Source organism: Tachyglossus aculeatus, chromosome 3 (genome assembly GCF_015852505.1).
Source record: "Tachyglossus aculeatus isolate mTacAcu1 chromosome 3, mTacAcu1.pri, whole genome shotgun sequence".
Classification (NCBI taxonomy): Eukaryota; Metazoa; Chordata; class Mammalia; order Monotremata; family Tachyglossidae; genus Tachyglossus; species Tachyglossus aculeatus.
This window is the reverse complement of record NC_052068.1, coordinates 86,568,672-86,591,473: the sequence shown is the minus strand read 5'-3', so window position 1 is coordinate 86,591,473 and position 22,802 is coordinate 86,568,672. Positions and strand designations below refer to the sequence as shown.

Here is a 22,802-nt window from a genome sequence, read left to right as displayed (position 1 = left end):
CATCTGGAAAATGGGGACTAAGACTGTGAGCACCACGTGGGACAACTGAATCACCTTGTCTCCCCCCCAGCACTTAGAACAGGGCTTTGCACGTAGTAAGCGCTTAACAAATGCCATCATCATTATTATTATTGGCATTTATTAAGCGCTTCCTATGTGCAAAGCACGATTATTAAGGGGCAGAGGAGGGATTAGAACCCACGCCCTGTGACTTTCCAAGCCCGGGCTCTTTCTCTAAACTGCGGTATGGGTTGCAGAGGGCTGGATTAAGGGGAGAAGGCTTGTTTTGGGGGAGCCACCGTGCCTGGAGGAGGCCCAATCAATCAATCAATCGTATTTATTGAGCGCTTACTGTGTGCAGAGCACTGGACTAAGCGCCTGGGAAGTCCAAGTTGGCAACATCTAGAGACAGTCCCTACCCAACATTCATTCATTCAGTCGTATTTATTGAGCGCTTACTGTGTGCAGAGCACTGGCCTAAGCGCCTGGCAACAAGTTGGCAACATCTAGAGACAGTCCCTACCCAACAATCAATCAATCAATCAATCGTATTTATTGAGCGCTTACTATGTGCAGAGCACTGTACTAAGCGCTTGGGAAGTACAAATTGGCAACACATAGAGACAGTCCCTACCCAACAGCGGGCTCACAGTCTAAAAGGGGGAGACGGGGAACAAAACCAAGCATACTAACAAAATAAAATGAATAGATAGGTACAAGTAAAATAAATAACTGAATAGAGTAATACCACCCAAGGGATGGTGTTGCGTGGGAGCGGTGAGCGAGCGCTGCGCCTGTTTCATTCAAACTTTCGGGAGCCTTTGGGCCCGGCGTCGTGGGGGGGGGGGGGAGGGGGGGGGGAGAGGTGTGACCAATCAGCGCCCGCGGATCCGCATAAATTAGGCAAATTACCATCTGGCGATGGGTCAGATGACTCGGCATCCTTAAAACGTCCAACTGGGAGCCCCTCGATGTGACAGTAGTAGACGTTCCCCCTGTGGCCGAGGTTGCAGCGAGGGGTTCGGGCGCTCCTCCTCCCAGCCCCTTTCTTTTCATCTGGGGGGCTTCCACCCTGCCGATCCCACCGACTCCTTCTTGGGGTGGGAGCCCAGCTCCGACGGAAAGGGAAGCCCTATCCCGAAGGAGATCCCGACCTGATCCCTTCTGTTCCCACCCCCCCCCCCTTTTTTTTTGGGGAAAGCAATGAGACGCTTCGTTTCCCTGCTCTTCATTGAGACGGTCTACTGCTGCATCATAGCGGGGAGTTCTGCCCAGGGAATTCCGGAAGGACGGCTGAAAGGTAAACTTCTCTTCCTCCCTTCAAGGCCCTACTGAGAGCTCACCTCCTCCAGGAGGCCTTCCCAGACTGAGCCCCTTCCTTCCTCTCCATCCCCCCATCTTACCTCCTTCCCTTCCCCACAGCACCTGTATATACGTATATACGTTTGTACACATTTGTTACTCTATTTATTTTACTTCTACATATCTATTCTATTTTATTTTGTTAGTATGTTTGGTTTTGTTCTCTGTCTCCCCCTTTCAGACTGTGAGCCCACTGTTGGGTAGGGACTGTCTCTGTATGTTGCCAGTTTGTACTTCCCAAGCGCTTAGTACAGTGCTCTGCACACAGTAAGCACTCAATAAATACGATTGATGATGATGATGATGATGACTTTTCCAAGGCAGCAGGGATGGTAGTGAGAAGAGTGGGAGAGGGAACTTTGAATGAGGAGGTTGGAATAACTGATTTTGTTAGAGATCACAGATCAAAACACTTCCCTCATCCTTCTCCTCTTTTTTTCTGTGCTGTTAAATACCAGCACCCTTCTTTCCATCCTTCCCATCCTCTCCCCCTCGTCCCCCCTCCATCCCCCCATCTTACCTCCTTCCCTTCCCCACAGCACCTGTATATATGTATGTATGTTTGTACATATTTGTTACTCTATTTATTTATTTATTTTACTTGTACATATCTATTCTATTTATTTTATGTTGTAGTATGTTTGGTTTTGTTCTCTGTCTCCCCTTTTAGACTGTGAGCCCACTGTTGGGTAGGGACTGTCTCTATATGTTGCCAACTTGTGCTTCCCAAGCGCTTAGTACAGTGCTCTGCACACAGTAAGTGCTCAATAAATACGATTGATGATGATGATGATTTCTCATTTATCGTCTATCATTCTATCCTAAAATCTTTCTTCCTCCTGTCTCTCTCTCCCATGCCCTCTCCCTCCCCGCCTCTGCCCTCGTTTCTTTCTTTCCCTAACTGATCGGGGGCGACCACTTGTTCCTTGCAGGCTGTTAACAGGGTAGCCTCCGGAAAGACGTGACTAATTGGGCTCTGAGCTTGATAAATTCAAGAAGTTTTTCTAGGTCCTCTCAAGTTGGACTTTTCTCTCTGTTTTTCGGTTTTTGAAGCGTTGGTCAAGGGCTTAGTCTCTCTCTCTCTCTCTCTCTCTCTCTCTCTCTCTCTCTCTCTCTCTCTCTCTCTCTCTCTCTCTCTTCCCCCCCCCCCCCAACAATCCCCTCAAAACCTTTTTTATACTGATTCTTGAGGTTAAGACGATCAAAGTTCCTGGTGCCCACATCCCACAATAGTTTGTTTTAAGAGCGATTTATCTTTCTAGGAGAATGCCGGGCAGGTGAGGGAGGAGTGTGGCAAAGAGCATGGCTCTAAGAGTAGGAGGACCCAGAGTTTAGTCCCAGCTCTGGCCTGTTGGTGACCCTGGGCAAGTCACTTGACCTCTCTATGCCTCAGATTCCTCAACTGTAAAATGGGGGCAATGCCTGCCTCTCCCTATCTCGAAAGGATGTTTTGAGGACAAAAATTGAGATAAGAAACTGTAATATGAAAGCCCTTTGGAAAATAAAAGCTCTGCCTAAATTCAAGGTATCTGCCATCCAAGCAAGCTAACCTGTCCTTGACTAGAACAGAGCTTTGCAGGGTTCTGTGAAATTGGTGGAAAAGTTGTGCCAAGGATAAGCCTGCTTCCTCCTCCCTGTCACCGTGTTTCCTCTTTCTTCCAGTTTCTCCTCTTTTCTGCCTCTCCTATTCGCTCCTTCCCTTCTTCCCTGATGTGTAAAGATATAACCAGTGCCTGTCCTCAGCCAGGACCACATGTTCTTCCACTTCCCCACCTCCCGCCCCAAAACACACTTTTGCAGCATGCTTTGGAAGGACATTCAATACTTGGTGAAGGGAGAGTGGACAAATTACACACCCCCTTGCCAGCTTGTGGTAAACCGCTCTTTTGGGGCTCTGCAAAACCCTGGACTGTTCTGTACCCGCTCACCCATTTGTATGATTTGAGAAGTAATTTAGAACCACCTGAAAAATTGCTCTGGTATTACCAGTAATGGTTTTAAGGAAGTGTTGGTCCTGGAATCTGCAGAGAAATCTGGTTGCAGCGATGGCCAGGACTCATACCGTACCCTCCCAAGTGCTTAATACAGTGCTCTGCACACAATTAATGCTCAGTAAATACCACTGGTGATAAAGAGAAATTGAGCATATTAATACAGAATAGCCAGGAGCTCCTCTCTCCCCCTCTCCCCCTCTCCCCCTCTCCCCCTCTCCCCCTCTCCCCCTCTCCCCCTCTCCCCCTCTCCCCCTCTCCCCCTCTCCCCCTCTCCCCCTCTCCCCCTCTCCCTCTCTCTCCTTCCCTCCCAAATTACCACTTGACCCTGAATGCTCAGGGCATTTTGTAAACTAGGGCAGCAGAGGTAGTAAAGTGACTATTTAAATCTCAGCCTTTTTTGGTTTCCCATTATTCCAGCAATGGTTATGCTCAAATCTGGCCATTTTCTCTGGTGTGCATGCTAGCTAAAAACTCAGGGCCCTTTTTTTTTTTTTTTTGAAACCTTACCCTCCATAACAGCTCATGTTCAACCAGCTTCACTTGGTAGACCTAACCTTGCCTATCCTTTATCCTTGCTCCCCTCACCCCCTCCCCTCTTTCCTTTAATCCTTGTTGATATTAATCCAAGTTGATCTTTTTTCCTGGGCCAGTGGGTTAGAAGAGCTGGCATGCTTCCCAAACTCTCCAATATATTGTCAAGGAAAAAATTTAGGATGGCCTAGTGACTGAGAGAGAGAGAGAGAGGAAGTGTGGAGAGAGAACAGAAGCTTGGCCAGCTTAAAAACTAACAAACACACACAAAAAAACCTACAGGCAACAGTGGTTTCCAGAGTCCCAGGAAGCCAGTCTATTTCCTAAAATTTAAGCACCCTGTCCTTGGTGGGGCCAAAATAAATGACTACTTCATCTGGAAAATGCTGTTTCGCTCACCTTGTGACTCCGTCTCTGCTATTTGTCCATTTCTCCTTATAACTGACTTTGGGAAGGTGGTGGGCAGCACAGAGATTTGAGGGAGAAAAGGGAAAGGATGAAAGGTTTACAGAGGAGGAGGGAAGACTAGGAAAGGAGGAACCAATTTGAAAAACTGACTTGTTGAGAAAGACCAGCTCAGTGAGTTGAACCATGAACTCTGCTACAGTAAGTCATCTTCCAGACTGTAAGCTTGTCATGGGCAGGGAATGTGTCTGTTATATTGTTGTCTGTACTCTCCCAAGTGCTTAGTACAGGGCCGTACATGCAGTGCTCAATAAACATGACTGATTGATTGATTCTTCCATCACCAGACGACATCCCAAATGAGCACCTGGAGCCTGGGAGAAGACACATTCACCCCAAGCACCAAGTGAAGTTTAAGGTCTGCACTTCTACAGACCCAGAGCACGAAGGCTGCAAACTCGCCATAGGTCACAACAGGCATTTAGAAGACTGTGGATTCAACATGACTGCCAAGACCTTCTTCATTATCCACGGGTGGACGGTGAGGAGTAGGGGAGGGCACTCTGAAGCAATAGATAGTATCTGCTTTCCTTTGTGCTGATCAATTATAGGGATCACCAATGTTTCCAGTTTTTTTTCCCTCCCTTTGCCAGCTGCTTGTATTTCAGGCATCTGTGAAGAATACATTGTCACTGCACTTAGGAAGAGCCTTCTGTGTCCCTGGTTTGGTGGTATTTAATGCTGGCTTATAGCCTGCTTACAAGTTTTACTCCTCAAAGCAGCAGTATAACATGTCTAGCACTTAAGAACACATTTAATTACACTTAATTGCATCAGTCAGCTGCTGCCTTCCAGTATTTCCGTGTCAGTAGAGGTTGAGGGGAGTAACTTGACTGTCTCCATGCACCTGAAAGAAGAGAATGGTGTTGGCCGTTGCTGCTTTTAAAGTGCTAGAGCTTTTATGCGTGTCCTAGCAGAGCAATTCATGTTGAAAGACACTACAACAAAGGGATTTAAACTCTGAGATTTGGCACCTTCAGATCAGAGAAGCACTCACATACTCATTCATCCTAATGGCAATCTTCATCCAGGTGCCAAAGTGAAGTGAGCAGGTTCTTGACAGTGCTACTGTAACTGGGCAGGATTGCGTTCTGTGTTCATTCATTCTCCTAAAGGGTAAGAAGCCCATCAGCGGAATGCAGCTTGGGGTTTGAAATGTTGGAGGGGGCTTACACCAGGGACTCAGGAATAGGAGGGTATCCAGACATCTTACGATGGGGGTGGTAGAGGTCCTATCTCCAAATCGAGAAAGTTTACGAAAACTTTAGGGTCGGGAGAGTCAGAAGGTCAGCAGGTCGGCTTGTCGACAGCTCCACTGGGGTTCTTGAAGCCTCCGGGGGGAATCTAAAGTTTCTACTTCCTCTTGCAGATGAGTGGCATGTTTGAAAATTGGCTGGACAAGCTCGTGTCAGCCATCCAGGAGAGAGAGAAGGAGGCCAATGTGGTCGTGGTGGACTGGCTTCCTCTGGCCCATCAGCTCTACACAGATGCTGTGAACCACACCAGAGTGGTTGGGAAAGACATCGCCAAGATGCTGGACTGGTTGCAGGTAAGTTCCAAAACAGTCCGCTTCTCGAGAGACATCAGCCCGTTGCTCTTGGAAACCACTCCTGGCAGTGGGAAGGGGCCTGAGGGTGGGGAGGAATCTACAGATTTCTGCCTTTCCTGATGCTCATGGAGAGTAGCTAGATATTAACTAACCTTGTGGATGGGGCCCCCAAAACATGTGGATGCCCCAGGGCTCAAATTCACTCTCAGAGATTAATGATTTACTGGCGATAAGGACAAACCTAGGGCAGGCCTTTACAAGCGAAAGGAAATGGTATTTGGACAACTGAGACAAAATTCCTGGCTTTGCTTCTGTATTTATTCAGGATGATTCAGGAAGACTGGGGTTTTGAGCTGGAGGATCTGGGTAATAATCACCATTCTCTGGGAGCACTATTTAGGGCAATTTAAGGTGCTGGTCATCTGGAGAGTTTCCAGTACTCTACCAGTCTCGGCTATGGGAGGGAGAGTCAGGCAGAGGCATACCCATTTCATTCCTGGCTTGGGCTGTGCCTAGTTTGTGCAAGAAAATCTGCTACAAGTCAAAACTCACTGTGCTGGGCTCCAGCGGCATGGGAGAGTCAAGGGTGGAGACAACTTTACTGAGTGGAAGGTGTGTTTTTAACAAGAAAACTCTGTGGATGTACTACCAGAACAATTGCAGATGGAGGTGGGGCGCTCTGGGAGAGATGTGTCCATGGAGTCACTATGGATTGGAAATGACTCGACAGCATAAGAAAGGACAAGATGCTGTGGGGTGATGACCTGACCTCTAATTGGGTCATCTTGCCAGAGATAAGGCCCGTTGTGGGCAGGGAATATATCTGCTAACTCTCTTGTAGTGTCTCTCCCGAGCGCTTAGTAAGCACGTAGTAAGCTCTCAGAAAATACCATTGATTGATTGTCTGATGGTTTAACTTCTTTAGGCAGGAGAACGCAACCTCCTGACAGGCTACTTCTTTGCAATTTCAGGAAGAGCATCATTTTTCACTCGGGAACGTTCACCTGATTGGCTACAGTCTTGGAGCTCATGTTGCTGGGTATGCTGGCAACTTTGTTAAGGGAACAATTGGCAGGATCACGGGTAAGAAACACAAAGTCAGATGGAGATCCTCTTCCCCACCACCCAAAAGCCGTAGAGATCAATGCTGTGATGTTTGAAAACATTTTTTGTTGTTTTGGGGACATGCCCAGTACAGGAAAAGGTACCCATTATCACTGCCTGAAATCTGTAGGAGTGGAGTATATACAGGGAGTGAGAGGAAGGGGAAAGCATTGTAAAATCATTCATCTTGGGTCCTGTGAAAGGACTGGCTAAGGTAGTTGGCTGGGAATGCCACTCTCTGTCCCACACACAGATTGAGAACCACTGAACTAATGGGAACAATATTCTGCTGGGAATCAGGAAACCCAGCTTTCCAGTCTGGGCTTTGCCAATGATCAACAGGGTGTCCTTGAGCAAATCAGGTAACTTTTCTGGGCTTCCACTTTCTCTTGGGGAAAATGGGGACAATGATTCCTTCCCCCCTTAACTGGAATGTAAGGCGAGGCAGGAGATGGGAAAGTACTTCGGAAGAGAAGCGCTAGATCAAATAGTCTTATTATCACTTGGGTAGTTTATTGTTATAGAAAGAGACCTTTCTCCTTTTACTGCTCAGGAGGAAACTGCAAACTGGATTTGTTTCTTGGACTCTCAGATGTGTCTTGAGAACTCAATGATTATTATTATTAGATTATTGTGAGTTCACTCACCCCCCTCTGTAGGGTATAACACACACACTCACACACTCTCACTCTCTCTCTCTCTCTCTCTCTCTCTCTCTCTCTCTCTCTCTCTCTCTCACTGTTCTGCCACACATCTTCTGTGTGACCTTGGGCAAGTTACTTCACTTCTCTGTGCCTCAGTTACCTCACCTGTAAAATGGGGATTAAGACTGTGAGCCCCATGTGGGACAGGGTCTGTGGCCAACCTGATTACCTTGTATATACTATGTGCTTGGCACATAGTAAGCGTTTAACAAATACCCCAATTATTATTTTACACACACACACACACACACACACACACACACACACACACACACACACACAAACCCCTCCCCTCTTTACCTGCTGTAGATGTAGCATAACTTCCTAAGAACTAAAGTTTCCCAACATGGGCAGGCATCCGCTGGGCCCTGAGGCTGCCCCTTAGGCAGGCCTCCCATGGATCTGCTAAGAAACATCAGCTCCGGGTGGGAAAGGCAGTTCCAGGATCTGCCATTCCTGAGTCCCCTGTCCGCATTCCCCTCGCCACCTTATGAGTGGCATGCGATTTGAGGCCCACGCTGGCTGCTGTGGACCACAGACACCTTGCAGGAGACCTGTGGCGGTTGGGATTCAGTGAAACAAACAAACAAAAAATCTTTCAGTGAATGGTTTGTGAGAAGGAGTCACTGAAAAGTCACTGAGCTAGCTTGGCTAACCACCACCCCAGGGCTACCAAGTTGGAGCCCAGGTCAGCAGGGAAGAATGAGGAGGCACTACAGTTTTGCTCCCTGCAGACCCTCTGGGTGGCAGCTGTTAGCAAATTGCTACTTCATTTTTAGTTTGTCTTGTCATTTGGAGTTGGTGGAATCCTAATTAGTCCGTTGCCCTGTTTGGACTGGACTCTGAGATCCAAGATTTGCCCCTTACTATAGATGACAACAGATCACTTCCTCTTGAGTTGTTGCCCAGAGGTGACTGACAGGACAGAGAAGAGTGTATAATTTTGCATAAGCAGCCTGTTCTTCCAGGATGCTAAGTACTAAAGATAGTTTAACAGGGAAGGTTTTTGTTTTCTAAATGGTACTTGTTAAGCACTTACAATGTGCCAGGCTCTGTACTAAACACTGGGGAAGATAGCAAGCTCATCAGGTTGGACACAGTCCCTGTCCCACATGGGGCTCACCGTCTTATTACCCATTTTGCGAATGAGGGAACTGAAGCCCAGAGAAGTGAAGTGACTTGCCCAAGGTCACGCAGCAGACAAGTGGCGGAGCCAGGATTAGAACCCACGACCTTCTGACACCCAGGCCTGTGCCGTAACCACGACGCCAGGCTGTTTCTCTAGAAGCAGTAAATGCCTAAGTGTTAGAGGTGGCATCTTCAAAGCCCTGCTTAAATCCCATGTGCATAATTCAGTGCTTTGCACAAAGTCAGCACTTAATCAATGTCATCGATGGGTTGACTATGGGATTTAGGGGCTGGATACTAGAAATCGAGCTGCACATTGCATCGTTTCCTGAAGGTGGTGATACTGTAGCAGTGAAGAATCCCTACCGCTAATGAGTTCCCTATCCTGGGGCACTAGTGAAGGAAGCCCCCCCTCGCCCCCTGCCTCTGCCAGTTTTATTTTGGGAACAGACGACTCTGTAGGCCTGCGGCATGCATAGGATTGACTGATGTCTTAAATTAGAGGCTTTGCTCAACCTTTCTTCTCTAGTTTTCTGGCAGAAGCTACTGGACAATCAGGACTCTACAGGGGCAAATAAAGCATGTTTCTTCTGCATCTGGCTAACTCTTTTAAGGCGTCTCCCTTCCCTTCAGAAGGATCTGGATCAGTCCATAGAATTGCCTATTTTAGAACTGCATTTTTGCTGGGGCTGTACAAGACCTGATAGTTGCGTGACCCTGGGAATCCTACCCTGCCTCCATCATATGACCTCAGCTCACATTCCTTCAGCCCACCCCAGCTTCCATGATGCAGCAGAAACTATTAGATCGTAACATTTATTTAATTCCCCAAAAGAGACTTTTTCCTTTCTTGGTACAAAGAGGTTTCTTTAAAAAATAAATAAATAGGGGAAAGATCTTTTATCTATTTCACCTGCTTAAAACAGGAAATTTTAAAAATCACTGCAGTAAACTAAAGATTTTATAAGGGTGAAATTTATTAGGCACTCACTCTGCGCCAAGGGCTGAGGTAGATACAAGATAATCAGATTGGACAAAGTCCCTGTCTTACCCAGGGCTGTGCCATCTAAGAGTTTTGGGGAATGGGTTTTCAATCTCCATTTTACAGAATGGGAAACTGAGGCACAGAGAACTTAAGTGAATTGCCCGAGGTCTAACAACAGGTAGAGCTGGGCCTGCAACCAAGGTCTCCAGACTCCCAGTCTCACTCTCTTTCCACTAGGCCAAATGTCTGCAGTGCCTATTAATCAATCCCAGTGCCCAACCTCTCACAGTCCAGAATCCCATCAAAATAAAGCAGTCATGAATGCTGACCGCTCTTCATAATCCACCCCTCCATGGGGTATCCCACCAACTGCCAATTCCCAAGGAGCTGAACCCATCCCTTCCTCCTTCCTTGGTCTAGGTTTGGATCCAGCGGGCCCTATGTTTGAAGGAGTGGATGCAGACCGACGCCTCTCTCCGGACGACGCGGACTTTGTGGACGTCCTCCACACATACACCAAGTCTTTTGGCTTAAGTATCGGGATTCAGATGCCAGTGGGACACATGGACATTTACCCTAATGGTGGAGACTTCCAGCCTGGCTGTGGGCTAAATGATGTTTTAGGATCAATTGCATTTGGAAGTAAGTTCTCCTCCCTCCCATTCTCTCTTCTTCCCTCCCTCCCTCCCTCCCTTCCTTTCTCCTTGGATTTGCTGTACAGTCTCTTGGCTACATGTGGAGCAGGGTGGCCTTGAAGCAGAGCACCGTCCTGGGAGCCAGTTTAGGTTGCCACACTGTGCCAGCTTCTCACGCACGCCCTCTGTCTCCATGGCTACTTTATCTGGTTATTATTTTTTCAAATGGACTAATATGACTTCTCAAAATAGTTTTAAATTTGTTTCATCTTCCCTAGTGTCATCCCCACCTTCCTTGAAGACTGTGAGCTCCCGGGGGGCCTCTGACTCTTAGCCGTGTATTTTTTTCCAAGAGCTTAATAAAGTGCTGTGCACACAGTAACCACTTAAACAAGCACTACAAGCACTATAGGGGAAGACAGCTGATTCTCAGCAAGGCTTGGGTAAAGTGAATTTGGAGCTGAAATAATTCTGCTCCTAATTCTGCAAAACGAAGCTCATGGGTTCAGCAGATGGAGGGTCCAGGGACAAGATCCAAATACTCTAGGGAGATTCTGGGAGACATCTTGGTAGTCCGGTGGTCTGGCTCCTGGAAGTAGGCCAAGGTCGTTAGCTCGAGCTGCTCTTCCAAAAATCCCCATACCCCCAGCCCCTGACTTTTAGGGTGGCATTATGAGGTTGAGCATTTTCTATTTTATTTCCAAAGGCAGCATTCATCTTGAGGGGGGGTGCCAATGAGCCGCCTACAGCCTTTCAGGGGCCACACTCAAGCCCTAACAAAGACGAGCTTTCCCACTCTAAGGGGAAGGCAATCAATCGATCAATCGTATTTATTGAGTGCTTACTGTATGCAGAACACTGCACTAAGCACTTGGGAGAGGATCAATCAATCAATCTATCGTATTTATTGAGCGCTTACTGTGTGCAGAGCACTGTACTAAGCGCTTGGGAAGTACAAGTTGGCAACATATAGAGACAGTCCCTACCCAACAGTGGGCTCACAGTCTAAAGGATGATAGAACAGAGTTGGTAGATATATTCCCTGCCCACAAGGAGCTTACAGTCTAGAGGGGCAGGCTGACTGGTTCCTGCTGGCACTAGCTGAAAGACTAACTGGGTCTCCCTTTCCCCCGTCCTTCTCCTTCCTCCCGCTAGCGTTCCCTGAGGTGGTGAAATGTGAGCACGAGCGAGCTGTACACCTCTTTGTGGACTCCCTGGTGAACCAAGATAAGCAGAGTTTTGCGTTTCAGTGCACGGATTCGAACCGCTTCAAAAAGGGTATCTGCCTCAGCTGCAGGAAGAACCGCTGCAATAACATCGGCTACAATGCCAAGAAAACAAGGAACAAGAGGAACAGCAAGATGTATCTAAAGACCAGAGCGGGCATGCCCTTCAAAGGTAATGTTGCTTCTCGGAGGGAGGGAGATGCTTCCTAATAGAGTATTCTGCAGACTTTTGCCTTGACTTACAAAGCTTTCAATGGGCTCTGTAAAGAGGCCAGATGAGGAAGGGTGGGTATTTTTATACCCATTGTGCAGATGAGGACACCGAGGCTGCAGATTAACAGATGAGCTTGTGGCTGAAGGTGGTCAGAGGCCAAAGCGGGAGAGCTGGGGGTGTTGACCTCCTTCCCTCTTATTAAAGGGAAAGAAATCTTAATGTTACTTTCACAGCAAAGCTATGAGACTGGTAAAATCCAGTGCTTAGAAAAGGAAGTGTCCAATCAGACAGCTCTTCCTCCTCCACCTCATCTAATTCCTGATGGTAACAGTGATCTCGGCCAGCCTGGTGGCAGGACCGTTCACTAAGTGGTTGGCTCTTCTTTGGATCTGAAAGACTTGCTCTGTCCATCGATGACTGTGGTCATTCTCTGCTGTCTCGTTGCTGGAAAATGCTACTCGGCCTGTGCGAGCCGGGCATGAGGAAATTTGTCCAACTAGACCAGGCCGGTTTTCCCTGAGGGACTTGACCCAGTGACACCTCCCTCTCTGGACAGTAAGCTCGTCATGGGCAGGGAATGTCTGCTTGTTTTTGGATTGTACTCTTCCAAGCACTTAGTACCCAGTAAGCGCTCAATAAATACGAATGAATGAATGAATGAATGACATCTACCGATTCAGATGCTCTCAAGGGAAGGTAGGGGTCTGCTTCCTGGACTCCATATTCAAGAAATCTTAGGGTTAAAAATGAGATTTCTGTTCTCCCAAGTCCACCGTGATGTTACATTTCTTTAACTCTAGAAAAGTACCATCATTGACTGCAAGCCCCCTATTGAATGGGTATTCCTTTCTGCTGGATCTTCGTCAGAACTCATGGGAAGACAAGCTCAAATAAAGGCAGGGTAGGGCTCACCAATGCATCAAAGAGGTCTTGTTGGAGTTGTCTGGCTTTTGCAGTTATAACATGCCAGAACTTGGACAAGCAAAGGCCAGGATGACCAGAGGCAGAGCAGGTGACTGGCTCCAAATCTTTTTCTAGGGAAAAACATGGGGCCAGATTCCCTGGTGGATTCATACCTGTGATCAGAGAAGCAGCCTGGCTTAGTGGAAAGAGCCCGGGCTTGGGAGTCACAGGTCTTGGGTTCTAATCCCGGCTCTGTAGCTTGTCAGCTGTGTGACTTTGGGCAAGTCACTTAACTTCCCTGGGCCTCAGTTACCTCATCTGTAAAATGGGGATTGACTGTGAGCCCCACATGGGACAACCTAATTACCTTGTATCTACCCCAGTGCTTGGCACATAGTAAGCACTTAACAAATACCAACATGATTATTATCAGGGTGATGAATATGCTTGGAACTCCCGGTGCCAGTGGCAAATTATGACTCAGAGTGGCAGCCCCCATGTTATCTTTTTTGTTTTTTAAATGGTATTTAAGTGCATATTACGTGCCAGGCACTGTACTAAGCATTAGGGTATATACAAGATAATCAAGCTGGACACGGTCCATGTCCCACGTGGGGCTCACAGTCTTAATCCCCATTTTACAGATGAGGTAACTGAGACATCTTAATCCCCATTTTACAGATGAGGTAACTGAGACATCTTAATCCCCATTTTACAGATGAAGTAACTGAGACATCTTAATCCCCATTTTACAGATGAAGTAACTGAGACACAGAGAAGTTAAGTGACTTGTCCAAGGTCACACAGCAGACGAGAGGCAGGGGTAGAATTAGAACCCAGGTCCTCTGGCTCCCAAGCCTGTGCTCTTTCTACTAGGCCATGCCAATTTTCTACTGTTGAAGACCTAAAGCAGGCAACCTGCTTTCAATTCTTGCCCTGGGACAAGTTAGTTAATTTATCTGAGTTTTTCTTTTCTACCATTTTTTCAAAATAAAGGTAACAAATAATTTGTCTCGGTCCTGGACCATTGGAAAGATTAATGATTAATGTGAGTCCCACATTGGGCTGGGAATGCATCTATCTTGATTGTCTTGTATCTACCCCAGTGCTTAGTACAGTGCTTGGGATAATGTAAGCCCTTAACAAATATTACTACTAATAATAATGATGGCATTTGCTAAGCACTTACTATGTGTGAAGCACAGTTCTAAGCGCTGGGGGGGATACAAGATGATCAGTTTGTCCCACATAGGGCTCACAGTCTTCATCCCCATTTTACAGATAAGGTAACTGAAGCTCAGAGAAATTAAGTGACTTGCCCAAGGTCACACAGCAGACATGTGGCAGAGCCAGGATTAGAACCCATGACCTCTGACTCCTAAGCCCGGGCTCTTGCCACTGAGCCTTATTAGTATAGTGTATTAATACTAGTAATATTATTATTATTCAAGTACTTTCAAATCCTGAGAGTTGGATGAGAATTTTTTTTTCTTCTGTGAGTATCTTGGATCTGATGAGGGAAAAATTAGGGCTCAGTGGCCCATTTTTCAGATGATTGTCCATTCCTGACTGGGTGATATGCCTTGATTTTTAACAGTCTTGCTTTAACTTGAAACCTGATGTGTGTTTTATGATGGAATAGCAGTAATGATGCTGATGGTATGTAAGTACTTTCCAAGTGCTTAGTACAGTGTTCTGCACACAATAAATGCTCAATAAATACAATTGAATGAATGAATAATAATAACAATAATGATGGTATTTATTAAGCTCTTACTATGTGCCAAAACACTGTTCTAAGCACTGGGGTAGATATAAGATGTTCAAGTTGGCCACAGTTTCTATCCCACATGAGGCTCACAGTCTAACTAGAAGGAGTTAGAGAAGTTAAGTGATTTTCCCAAGGTCACACAGCAGACAAGTGACAAAACTGGCTAGGACCCAGGTTCTCTAACTCCCAGGTCTGTCCATCTTCCCCAGTGTATGTATTAAGCACTTACTCTGTGCCCAGCAAGCTTGTTGAGGGCAGGACATGTCTGTCATGTTGTTATATTTTACTCTCCGAAGCAGTTAGTACTGTGCTCTGTACACAGTAAGTGCTCAATAAATACAGTTGACTGGCTGACTAAATGTTGGGGTAGATATACGATAACAGATTAAACACAGAAAAACCTAGCCAACAAGTTTGGATCCAATCCAATCCAGAGGAAAGGAAATCTTCACCGGATTGGGATGATTAGGGAAAGCCATCAGAGTAGATGCCTGTTGACTCTTTAATTGGAGGACTTAATTGGAAGGAAAAGAAATGGCGTTTAGCCTTTGTCAGCAATAGATAGATGCCAGTAGTCAGTATGTCGTGAAGGAATTGAGAGCCTGACTGGGTTAACATGCAATATTCTCATCTCATTAGTGTACCATTACCAGATGAAAATCCACGTCTTCAGCTACAAAGACATGGGAGAGATCGAACCAACCTTTTTTGTTACTCTTTATGGCACCAACACGGATTCCCAGTCTCTTCCTCTGGAAATGTAAGTCCATGGAGCCCCTGCTTTCATTTGTGCTGGGAAAATGAGTTGGGTCACTTGGGCAGTTGGACAGGATGCCATTGTCGCACCTGGCGACAGTGAAGGTTTTCCGGGTGGATTACAGAGAATGACGGTTCAGCAAAACAGAAACTTCTGGGGAAAGCATGAACTGGGAGGAGTTCTTAGAAATCATAGTTTGTTGTTGTTATTTTTTTTTCCTGGTGGTTAAAGGGGCATAATCTTCATGACTCCATTCTGGGTTTTTGGGTCTGTTGCAAATTACGTGTTTGGCCTTTTGGTCAGGGAAGACCTCTTAATAAATAGATTTGGTATGTAAGCGCTTACTATGTGCCAGGTACTGAATTAAGCACTGAGTCAGATAGAAGCAAATAGTGTTGAACTCAGTCCCTGTCCTGTGAGTAGCTCACAGTCTTAATCCCTACTTTAAAGATAGGTAACTGAGGCACAGAAAAGTGAAATGACTTGCCAGAGGTCACACGGCAGATGGGATTAGAACCCAGGTCCTTCTCACTCTACTTGCTCCTGTTTCTCCACTGAAGTGAGGTTTTGATGAGTGCTTGTCATGGCTCCGCCATATAGTTGGTGTTCGGGCTGGAAGTCTCCATCTCTCTCTTTCTCACCTTCTTGATTTTCTTTATGGAGGTTAGTTAGTGGTCCTCTGGGATCAAAGATAGTAGCCCTTGGGTGCGGGTGGGCCTGGAAAATCTGTTGAGGGACCAGCAGTCCTTGCAAACCATGCATATGTAAAAAAATGGCCCCCCGAGGAGCTGATTTGTTTTTTTTCTTTGAATTTCATGATCCTTTGGCTCAAAAAGAGCCTACTTTCTTGTGTGAAGCATACCAAGCATCCCAAACTAAGTGGAGGATATAAATAAAAGTTCCTGCATTTCTATAGCAGGGTGGGGTACGGTCCAGGTGTCTTTTTATCCATGAAAAACAGCCAAGAATTCTGCTTCCAGGCCAAACGATGGGGTTTGGCTCTAATCAGACCCATAATGTAAATCAGAACCAGTCTCCCCATGGGGAGTGGGAATGAGACCGATGAGTCTGTCCCCAGCAGGATCGTTCCCGCCCAGCTTCTCTGAGGGACTGTAAAAGTGACGCTAGCTTCTTCCTTGACTTGCAGAGTCGAGGAGATCGGACTGAACGCCACCAACACCTTTCTAGTCTACACCGAAGAAGACATGGGTGATCTCCTGAAGATCAAACTCACCTGGGAGGGATCCTCTCAGTCCTGGTACAATCTCTGGAAGGAGCTGCGGAGCTACTGGTCGCTCCCCAAAAACCCTACGAAGGAGCTGCACATAAGACGCATCCGGGTGAAGTCTGGGGAAACTCAGCAGAAGTGAGTGACAAGGCAGCAGTCCCTTTGGGTCCAAAGGTTTTGGGTGGGGGAAAGCAATTCCAAGGTGTATGTCTATCTCCCGTATCTCTCACACTCTAATCCTTGCCCAGACAGCTCCCAATCCAGCCCTGCTCTGGGCCCCATGACTCTTAATCCAGCCCAGAGCCTGGACAATTGCCTTAACATTTAGCTGCACTCTTTACACCCAGAGAGTTGTGCACAACTGCCTCTTCCCTTTGAGTAATATGCACTTTACAGATGTGAGATGATAATGTTGAGAGAGAGAGAGATTTCAGAGCGAGTGTCACAGGGTGGAAGAAACTGAGTTTAGAAAAGTATTTATTTTTTTTAATGGTATTTGGTAAGCATTTACTATGGGTCAAACACTATTCTAAGCGCTGGGCTGGGTACAAGTTAATTTGATCGGACCCAATCCTCTTCCCGTGTGGGGTTCACTATCTAAGTAGGAGAGAGAACAGGTATTTAATCCCCATTTTACAGTTGAGGAAACTGAGGTGCAGTGAAGTTAAGCGACTTACCTAAGGTCACACAGCAAACAAGTGGTAGAGCTGAGATTAGAACCCAGGTCCTCTGATTCCCAGTTCCGTGCTCTTTCCACTGGGCCACGCTGCTTCACTAGGCCACCTTAAAGCACGGTCTGTAAGGGAGAGACCGTGGAACCCCAACTTTGAATCAGAGAGTTTCTGAAAAAGCTTCGAACCCTTCATTAACAACAAGAGTAGGAGACATCAGTAAGTGTCACAGTGAAGAGTTAAGCCGTGGCATTTCAGGATTTTGACTCACCATTTTCAGATTCACTCACTCTCTTTCTCTCTCTGAGTCGGGGTTGTTTCAGGGCGGACTCCTTCTCAGGTCTTTTCTAGCTCAGGCATCCAGCGGGAAAACTCAATCAAAAGGGTAGTCGCCTTCTGACTCCAAGTGGCTCCAGAAACATTAGTGGGTAGGGAACATGTCCAGGGATACTGCTGTACTATACTCTCCTAAGTGGTTAGTACAGTGCTCTGCACCTAATAAGCGCACAGTAAATACTGCTGACTGGCGGAGTGCTTTTCCACAAGACCTGATTCATACTGATCTTTCACTCTGTCACCTTGGGTTGGATGACTAGAAATCATTATTTCCATTTCTCCTAGCCCTTGTCTTCTGTAAAGCTATTAAACATTGGCTCATCTCGGCCAAGGATATTGTGTTCATAGATTCACTGGTGACTTTTTACAGTTAAGTCATACGAGTGAACATCCCCTCTTTGGAGGGCCCTTGGAGTCCAGTTCTCCACCTCGGGTCAGGGCAGACCAGGCCTGTATGAAAATGCCTGAGATGGTCACATGTGACTTAGTGTGGGTGGGGGACGGGGAGGGGCACAGACCCAGGTTGTGCGGTCTGGAAATTGTGCCTTATCTTTAGCCAGCTGGAGTTGGGCTACCTCTCCCAGCAGCTTTGCCAGTGGGTTGTGGGTGGCTTGCAACTTCTGGGACTTGTGCCTCCTCAGTGAGGCTTAATGAGGGAGGAGAATGAGGAAGAATCAGAGGGGAGGGGTAATAATAATAATAATGGTGGTATTTGTTAAGCACTTACTATGTGCCAAGCACTGTTTTAAGCGCTGGGGTAGATACAAGGTAATCAGGTTGTCCCACGGGGGGCTCCCAGTCTTCATCCCCATTTTCCAGATGAGGTAACTGAGGTCCAGAGAAGTGAAGTGACTTGCCCAGAGTCACACAGCAGACAAGTGGCAGAGCTGGGATTCGAACCCATGACCTCTGACTCCCAAGCCCGGGCTCTTTCCACTGAGCCACACTGCTTCTCTGGAGATCAATGGCCCAAGAGGTAGTGTGGCCTAGTGGAAAGAGCATGGGCCTGTGAGTCAGAGGGGTTCTAATCCTGGCTCTGCCCACTTGCCTGTCGGGTGACCTTGAACAAGTCACTTTACTTCTCTTCGGCTCAGCTTCCTCATTCATCTGAAAAATATGAATTAAATGCCTGTTCTCCTTTCCCGCTAGATGGAGAGCCCCATGAGGGACAGGGACTGTGTCCAACCTGGATATCTTGAATTTACCCCAGAGCTTAGTACAATGCTTGGCCCGCAGTAAGCGCTTAAGAAATGCCATTTATGTTTTTTTTTTAAAGGGAAAAGTGTGACCAAGCTCCTCTCAGAGACTCTTTGCAAGCATCACCCTGTCCAACGACTGAGATGAGTTTGGGCCCCTTATTTTCTTACAGTTCTAATGGCAGCATAAAAACAACATTCTTGACCTCCAGAGAAGTCAAGCTTGGTCTGGAATTTGTCTGGAACTGCTGGGTCGAACGTGTGGGGAGCTCTTGCTCTGATTCCTGCCAGCAGGCAGCTTTCCCAACTCTGCCCAAGAGACCTGACAGTAAACCGTGCAGAGCAGGACAGGTCCCCCGGCTTGTATAACACCTCGTAACTTTGGGCCGCCGCTCTGAGGGCGGGCTCGTTTCTGAAATCAAAACCGGGTGGAGACCGAGCAAACCCCTGCACTCCAGGGCCAGTGCAAGATGGGCATCCTTCTTTGTATGTGATCTCAACTGCCGCTTTGGAAAGTCACTCCACGCTCTTTGCACTGCCTCCCCAAACCCAAAAGCTTCAAGGAGGTCATGAAATTTCCTCCTGTAAATTTGTCAAGTTCAGGCCCTGGGACCAGACTACCAATAACCTCAGACGGTGTTTACACTGGCCGATTGTGGTAGTATTAATAATAACAATAGCAGTAGCAGTAGTAATTGCGGTTAAGCACTTACCAAGTGCCAAACACTTTCTAAGTGCTGGGGTAGATACAAGCTAATTAGGTTGGACACAGTCCCTGTCCCACATGGGGCTCACAAAATTAATCCCCATTTTACAGATGAGGTAACTGAGGCACAGAGAAGTTAAGTGACTTGCCCAAAGTCACAGAGCAGACATGTGGTATAGCCAGGATTAAAACCTATGTCCTCTGATTCCCAGGCCTGCCCTGTTTCCATTAGGCTATGATATTTATTGAGGGCCCACTGGGTGCAGTGCACTGTACTCAGCCCTTGGGAAATACCAAATGGGCAAGCAATACATTCCCTGTCCTCTTGGATCTTACACTCTAATAGCATGGCCCCTTGAAAAGAACATAGGCTTGGGAGTCAGACATCCCAGCTCTGCCACTTGCCTGATGTGTGACCTTGGGTGAGTCACTTAACTTCTCTGCGCTTCAGCTACTTCATCTATAAATGTTCTCCTTTCCTCTTAGCCTGTGAGCCCCCTGAGTGACAGGGACTGTGTTCAATCTGCTCATATTGAATCAGCTGCAGCCCTTAGTATAGTATTTGACACATATTAAGCACTTAAAAGTACCCACAATTATTATTTTTGATGGGAGAGACAGGCATAAACTAATATACAATATGCTTTTGGCCTCGTTTATCTCAAAACAATCATTCAATTCCTCATCCAGCATTAGTCTCAGAGTCCATTCATGAACCAGTCCGTCAATCAGTTGTATTTGAGTGCTTAACTGTGTGCTGAGCACTGTACTAAATGCTTGAAAGAGTACAATATAACAGTAAATAGACACATTCTGGGCCCACAATGAACCAGTGATGAACTCGATAATAGTTTAACCATTTTCTTAAATCTTTCATTAGGCCCATGAGAACTTCTCCATTGTCCGTTTTAGAAAACCCTTCTGTTCCTAGGTTTGAATCACTGCTGATTTGTTTTTTCTCTCAGATTGACCTTCTGTGCTGAAGATCCTCAGCCGACCACCATAACCCCTGGCCAGGCACTCTGGTTTAAGAAGTGTCGAGATGGCTGGAGAGTGAAAAACCAAACAAGGTAGTGTGGGCTTCCTCTCTCCGTGTTTCACTTATCTTCATTCCATCCATCCGCTTTAGGCTCCTCGTTGGTTTGAAAGTACTGGGTCAAGGAGGGGAGACCAGGAAGTAGAGAGAGAACCAAAAACTGTCCTGTACCTGCACACCTCCTTGAAGCATGAGACATCATAGAATTTTGCAGAAATTACTAATTGACTATAATATCCACTGCCAATAGTATCCTTCTGGAACAATTTGATAATTTTTTTTCTAGGTGGTATAATGCTCAATCTTGCCATGCATGTAGGTTCAGCTTGGTGGAATTTAGAGGAAAAGAGGTGTGTGTAGTCAAAACACTAAGAGATCACAAAGTTCTGACATAGGTGTATTTATTGAGCACCTACTGTGTGCAGAGCACCGTTCTAAATGCTTGGGAAAGTACAGTATAACAATTCCCTGCCCATAATGAGCTTACAGTCTAGAGGGAGAGATGGACATTAAAATAAATAAATAAATAAATGTTACAGATATGTACATAAGTGCTGTGGGGCTGAAAGGGGGATGAATAAAGAGAGCAAGTCAGGGCTACACAGAAGGGAGAACTCCATTTCCATACTTTACCCCCCTTCTAATATCAGAGTAGTTGGGCTCAAAAGTGACTCAAAACACAACTCTATTATTCCTAGCCAAAAAGGGGAGTGTAGTGGCTATGTGGATGTTTAAATGTGTACCCCCTTCTAGATTGTAAGTCTGGTGTGGGCAGGGATTGTCTCGCTCTTGATGAATTGTACTTTCCAAGCGCTTAGTACCGTGCTCTACACCCAGTAAGCGCTCAATAAATATGATTGAATGAGTGGATGAATGAAGTGCTCTGAAGAAATGGGACAGTTTCCCCAGGACCTGGGTTGACCAGTAGGCCACTGGAGATTATTTTCTTCCTGAACGATGGAAAGACAGTCCTACATTTACAAGCACAGGGAACAACTGTTAAAAAATTTTTTTTCTGTACTCCAGAAAATTGCATGTCAAAACTGGATTAGGTGACAAAATTTAATCTACTTGCAAATGTGCTTCGCTTGGTCTACTCAGATAAAGGCATGAAGTTGGTTTGGGTTACTGGTTTTCCTGCTTTCTTGCTCATTAGTGATTTATAGTCGGTTTTTTTTCTCTTCAGGGCCTACAGCATCTACTCTAAAGTTCTCAAAAAATCCATAGTTCTGTGTGCAGGCACCAAAGTTTGGGGAGGGGGGAGAGAAGAGGTGTGCTTCTAGGTGTATGTGGTCACTTTAACATGTAGTCTGTTTTCAAATTTCAGTTCCAGAAATTAAACATTAATGAGCATGCCAATTCCACGGTAGTCATCAAAGAGTCCTCAACTTCTCTTCCATTTTTTTCAGTTCGGCCGAAAGTCTGCTCTGAGAGTTCTTTGGAAATTTTCCACCCAGAGCCCCAGAACAGGCAAGCCACATGAAAAAGTTACTTCTGGAGATCTACTCAAATAGAAGGACATTCCTGTACAACTTGTAGGATATCTTCTTCCCAGGGAAGGGCTTTGGTCACCGTGAGCAGGAGGAATGTTGGGATACATGGCTTTCCTAGGATAATGCTAACTCGAACCTCCAAAGAGGCCTCCTTTAGGAGTCTGGATTCTCTATTTAATTCTAGCATCCCTAATCCTGTTTTGCCAACCAAGTTGGTATAGCTTTTCTAGAAAAGACACGTGTTATTAGAGTGAGGGAAACGACAGATCTAGAGTTGAAGTGATAAGGGTGCTGCTGTGGTCTATACAAGACAAAATCTTAGCACAAACAGGAACAACATGGCCTAATGGAAAGAGCAGGGGTCTGGGAATCAAATGACTTGGGTTCCAATCCAGGCTCGGCAATACACCTGCTGTGTGACCTTGGCCAAGTCACTTAACTTCTCTGTGCCTCAGTTACCTCGTGTAAAATAGGGATTAAATCCTCCTCCCTCCAATTGAGCCTGTGAGCCCCATGTGGGACAGGGACTGTGTCCATCCTGATTATCTTGTCTCTACCGCGCTCTCAGTAGAGTGCCTGATACATAGTAAGTGCTCAACAAGTACTATAAAACAAAAACAAAATGAACACAAAAGGGTTCTTCACATTCCTGATGGAGGCCCACAGGCACCTGTCTCCTGAAATTGTTATTATCATGGTATTTGTTAAGCGCTTACTATGAGCCAGGCACTACTAAGTGCTGGGTTGGGTACAAGCAAATGGGAGCACCTGGGGTCAAAGAAATTCATTCAATCGTATTTATTGAGCG

The 22,802-nt window shown here is 46.3% G+C and overlaps 1 protein-coding gene across 1 annotated transcript; it reads left to right on the top strand.

Annotated features, from left to right (window-relative positions):
- The first annotated feature begins 1,016 nt into the window (after positions 1–1,016).
- On the top strand, positions 1,017–22,400 carry LIPG (lipase G, endothelial type). The gene is made up of 10 exons (XM_038744048.1): positions 1,017–1,300; positions 4,640–4,833; positions 5,722–5,901; positions 6,873–6,984; positions 10,243–10,464; positions 11,613–11,855; positions 15,211–15,331; positions 16,476–16,694; positions 20,431–20,535; positions 21,911–22,400. Exons 1-10 carry the CDS (start codon positions 1,204–1,206, stop codon positions 21,930–21,932), a joined length of 1,515 nt encoding a protein of 504 aa, XP_038599976.1. The 5' UTR covers positions 1,017–1,203; the 3' UTR covers positions 21,933–22,400.
- Positions 22,401–22,802: the final 402 nt, after the last annotated feature.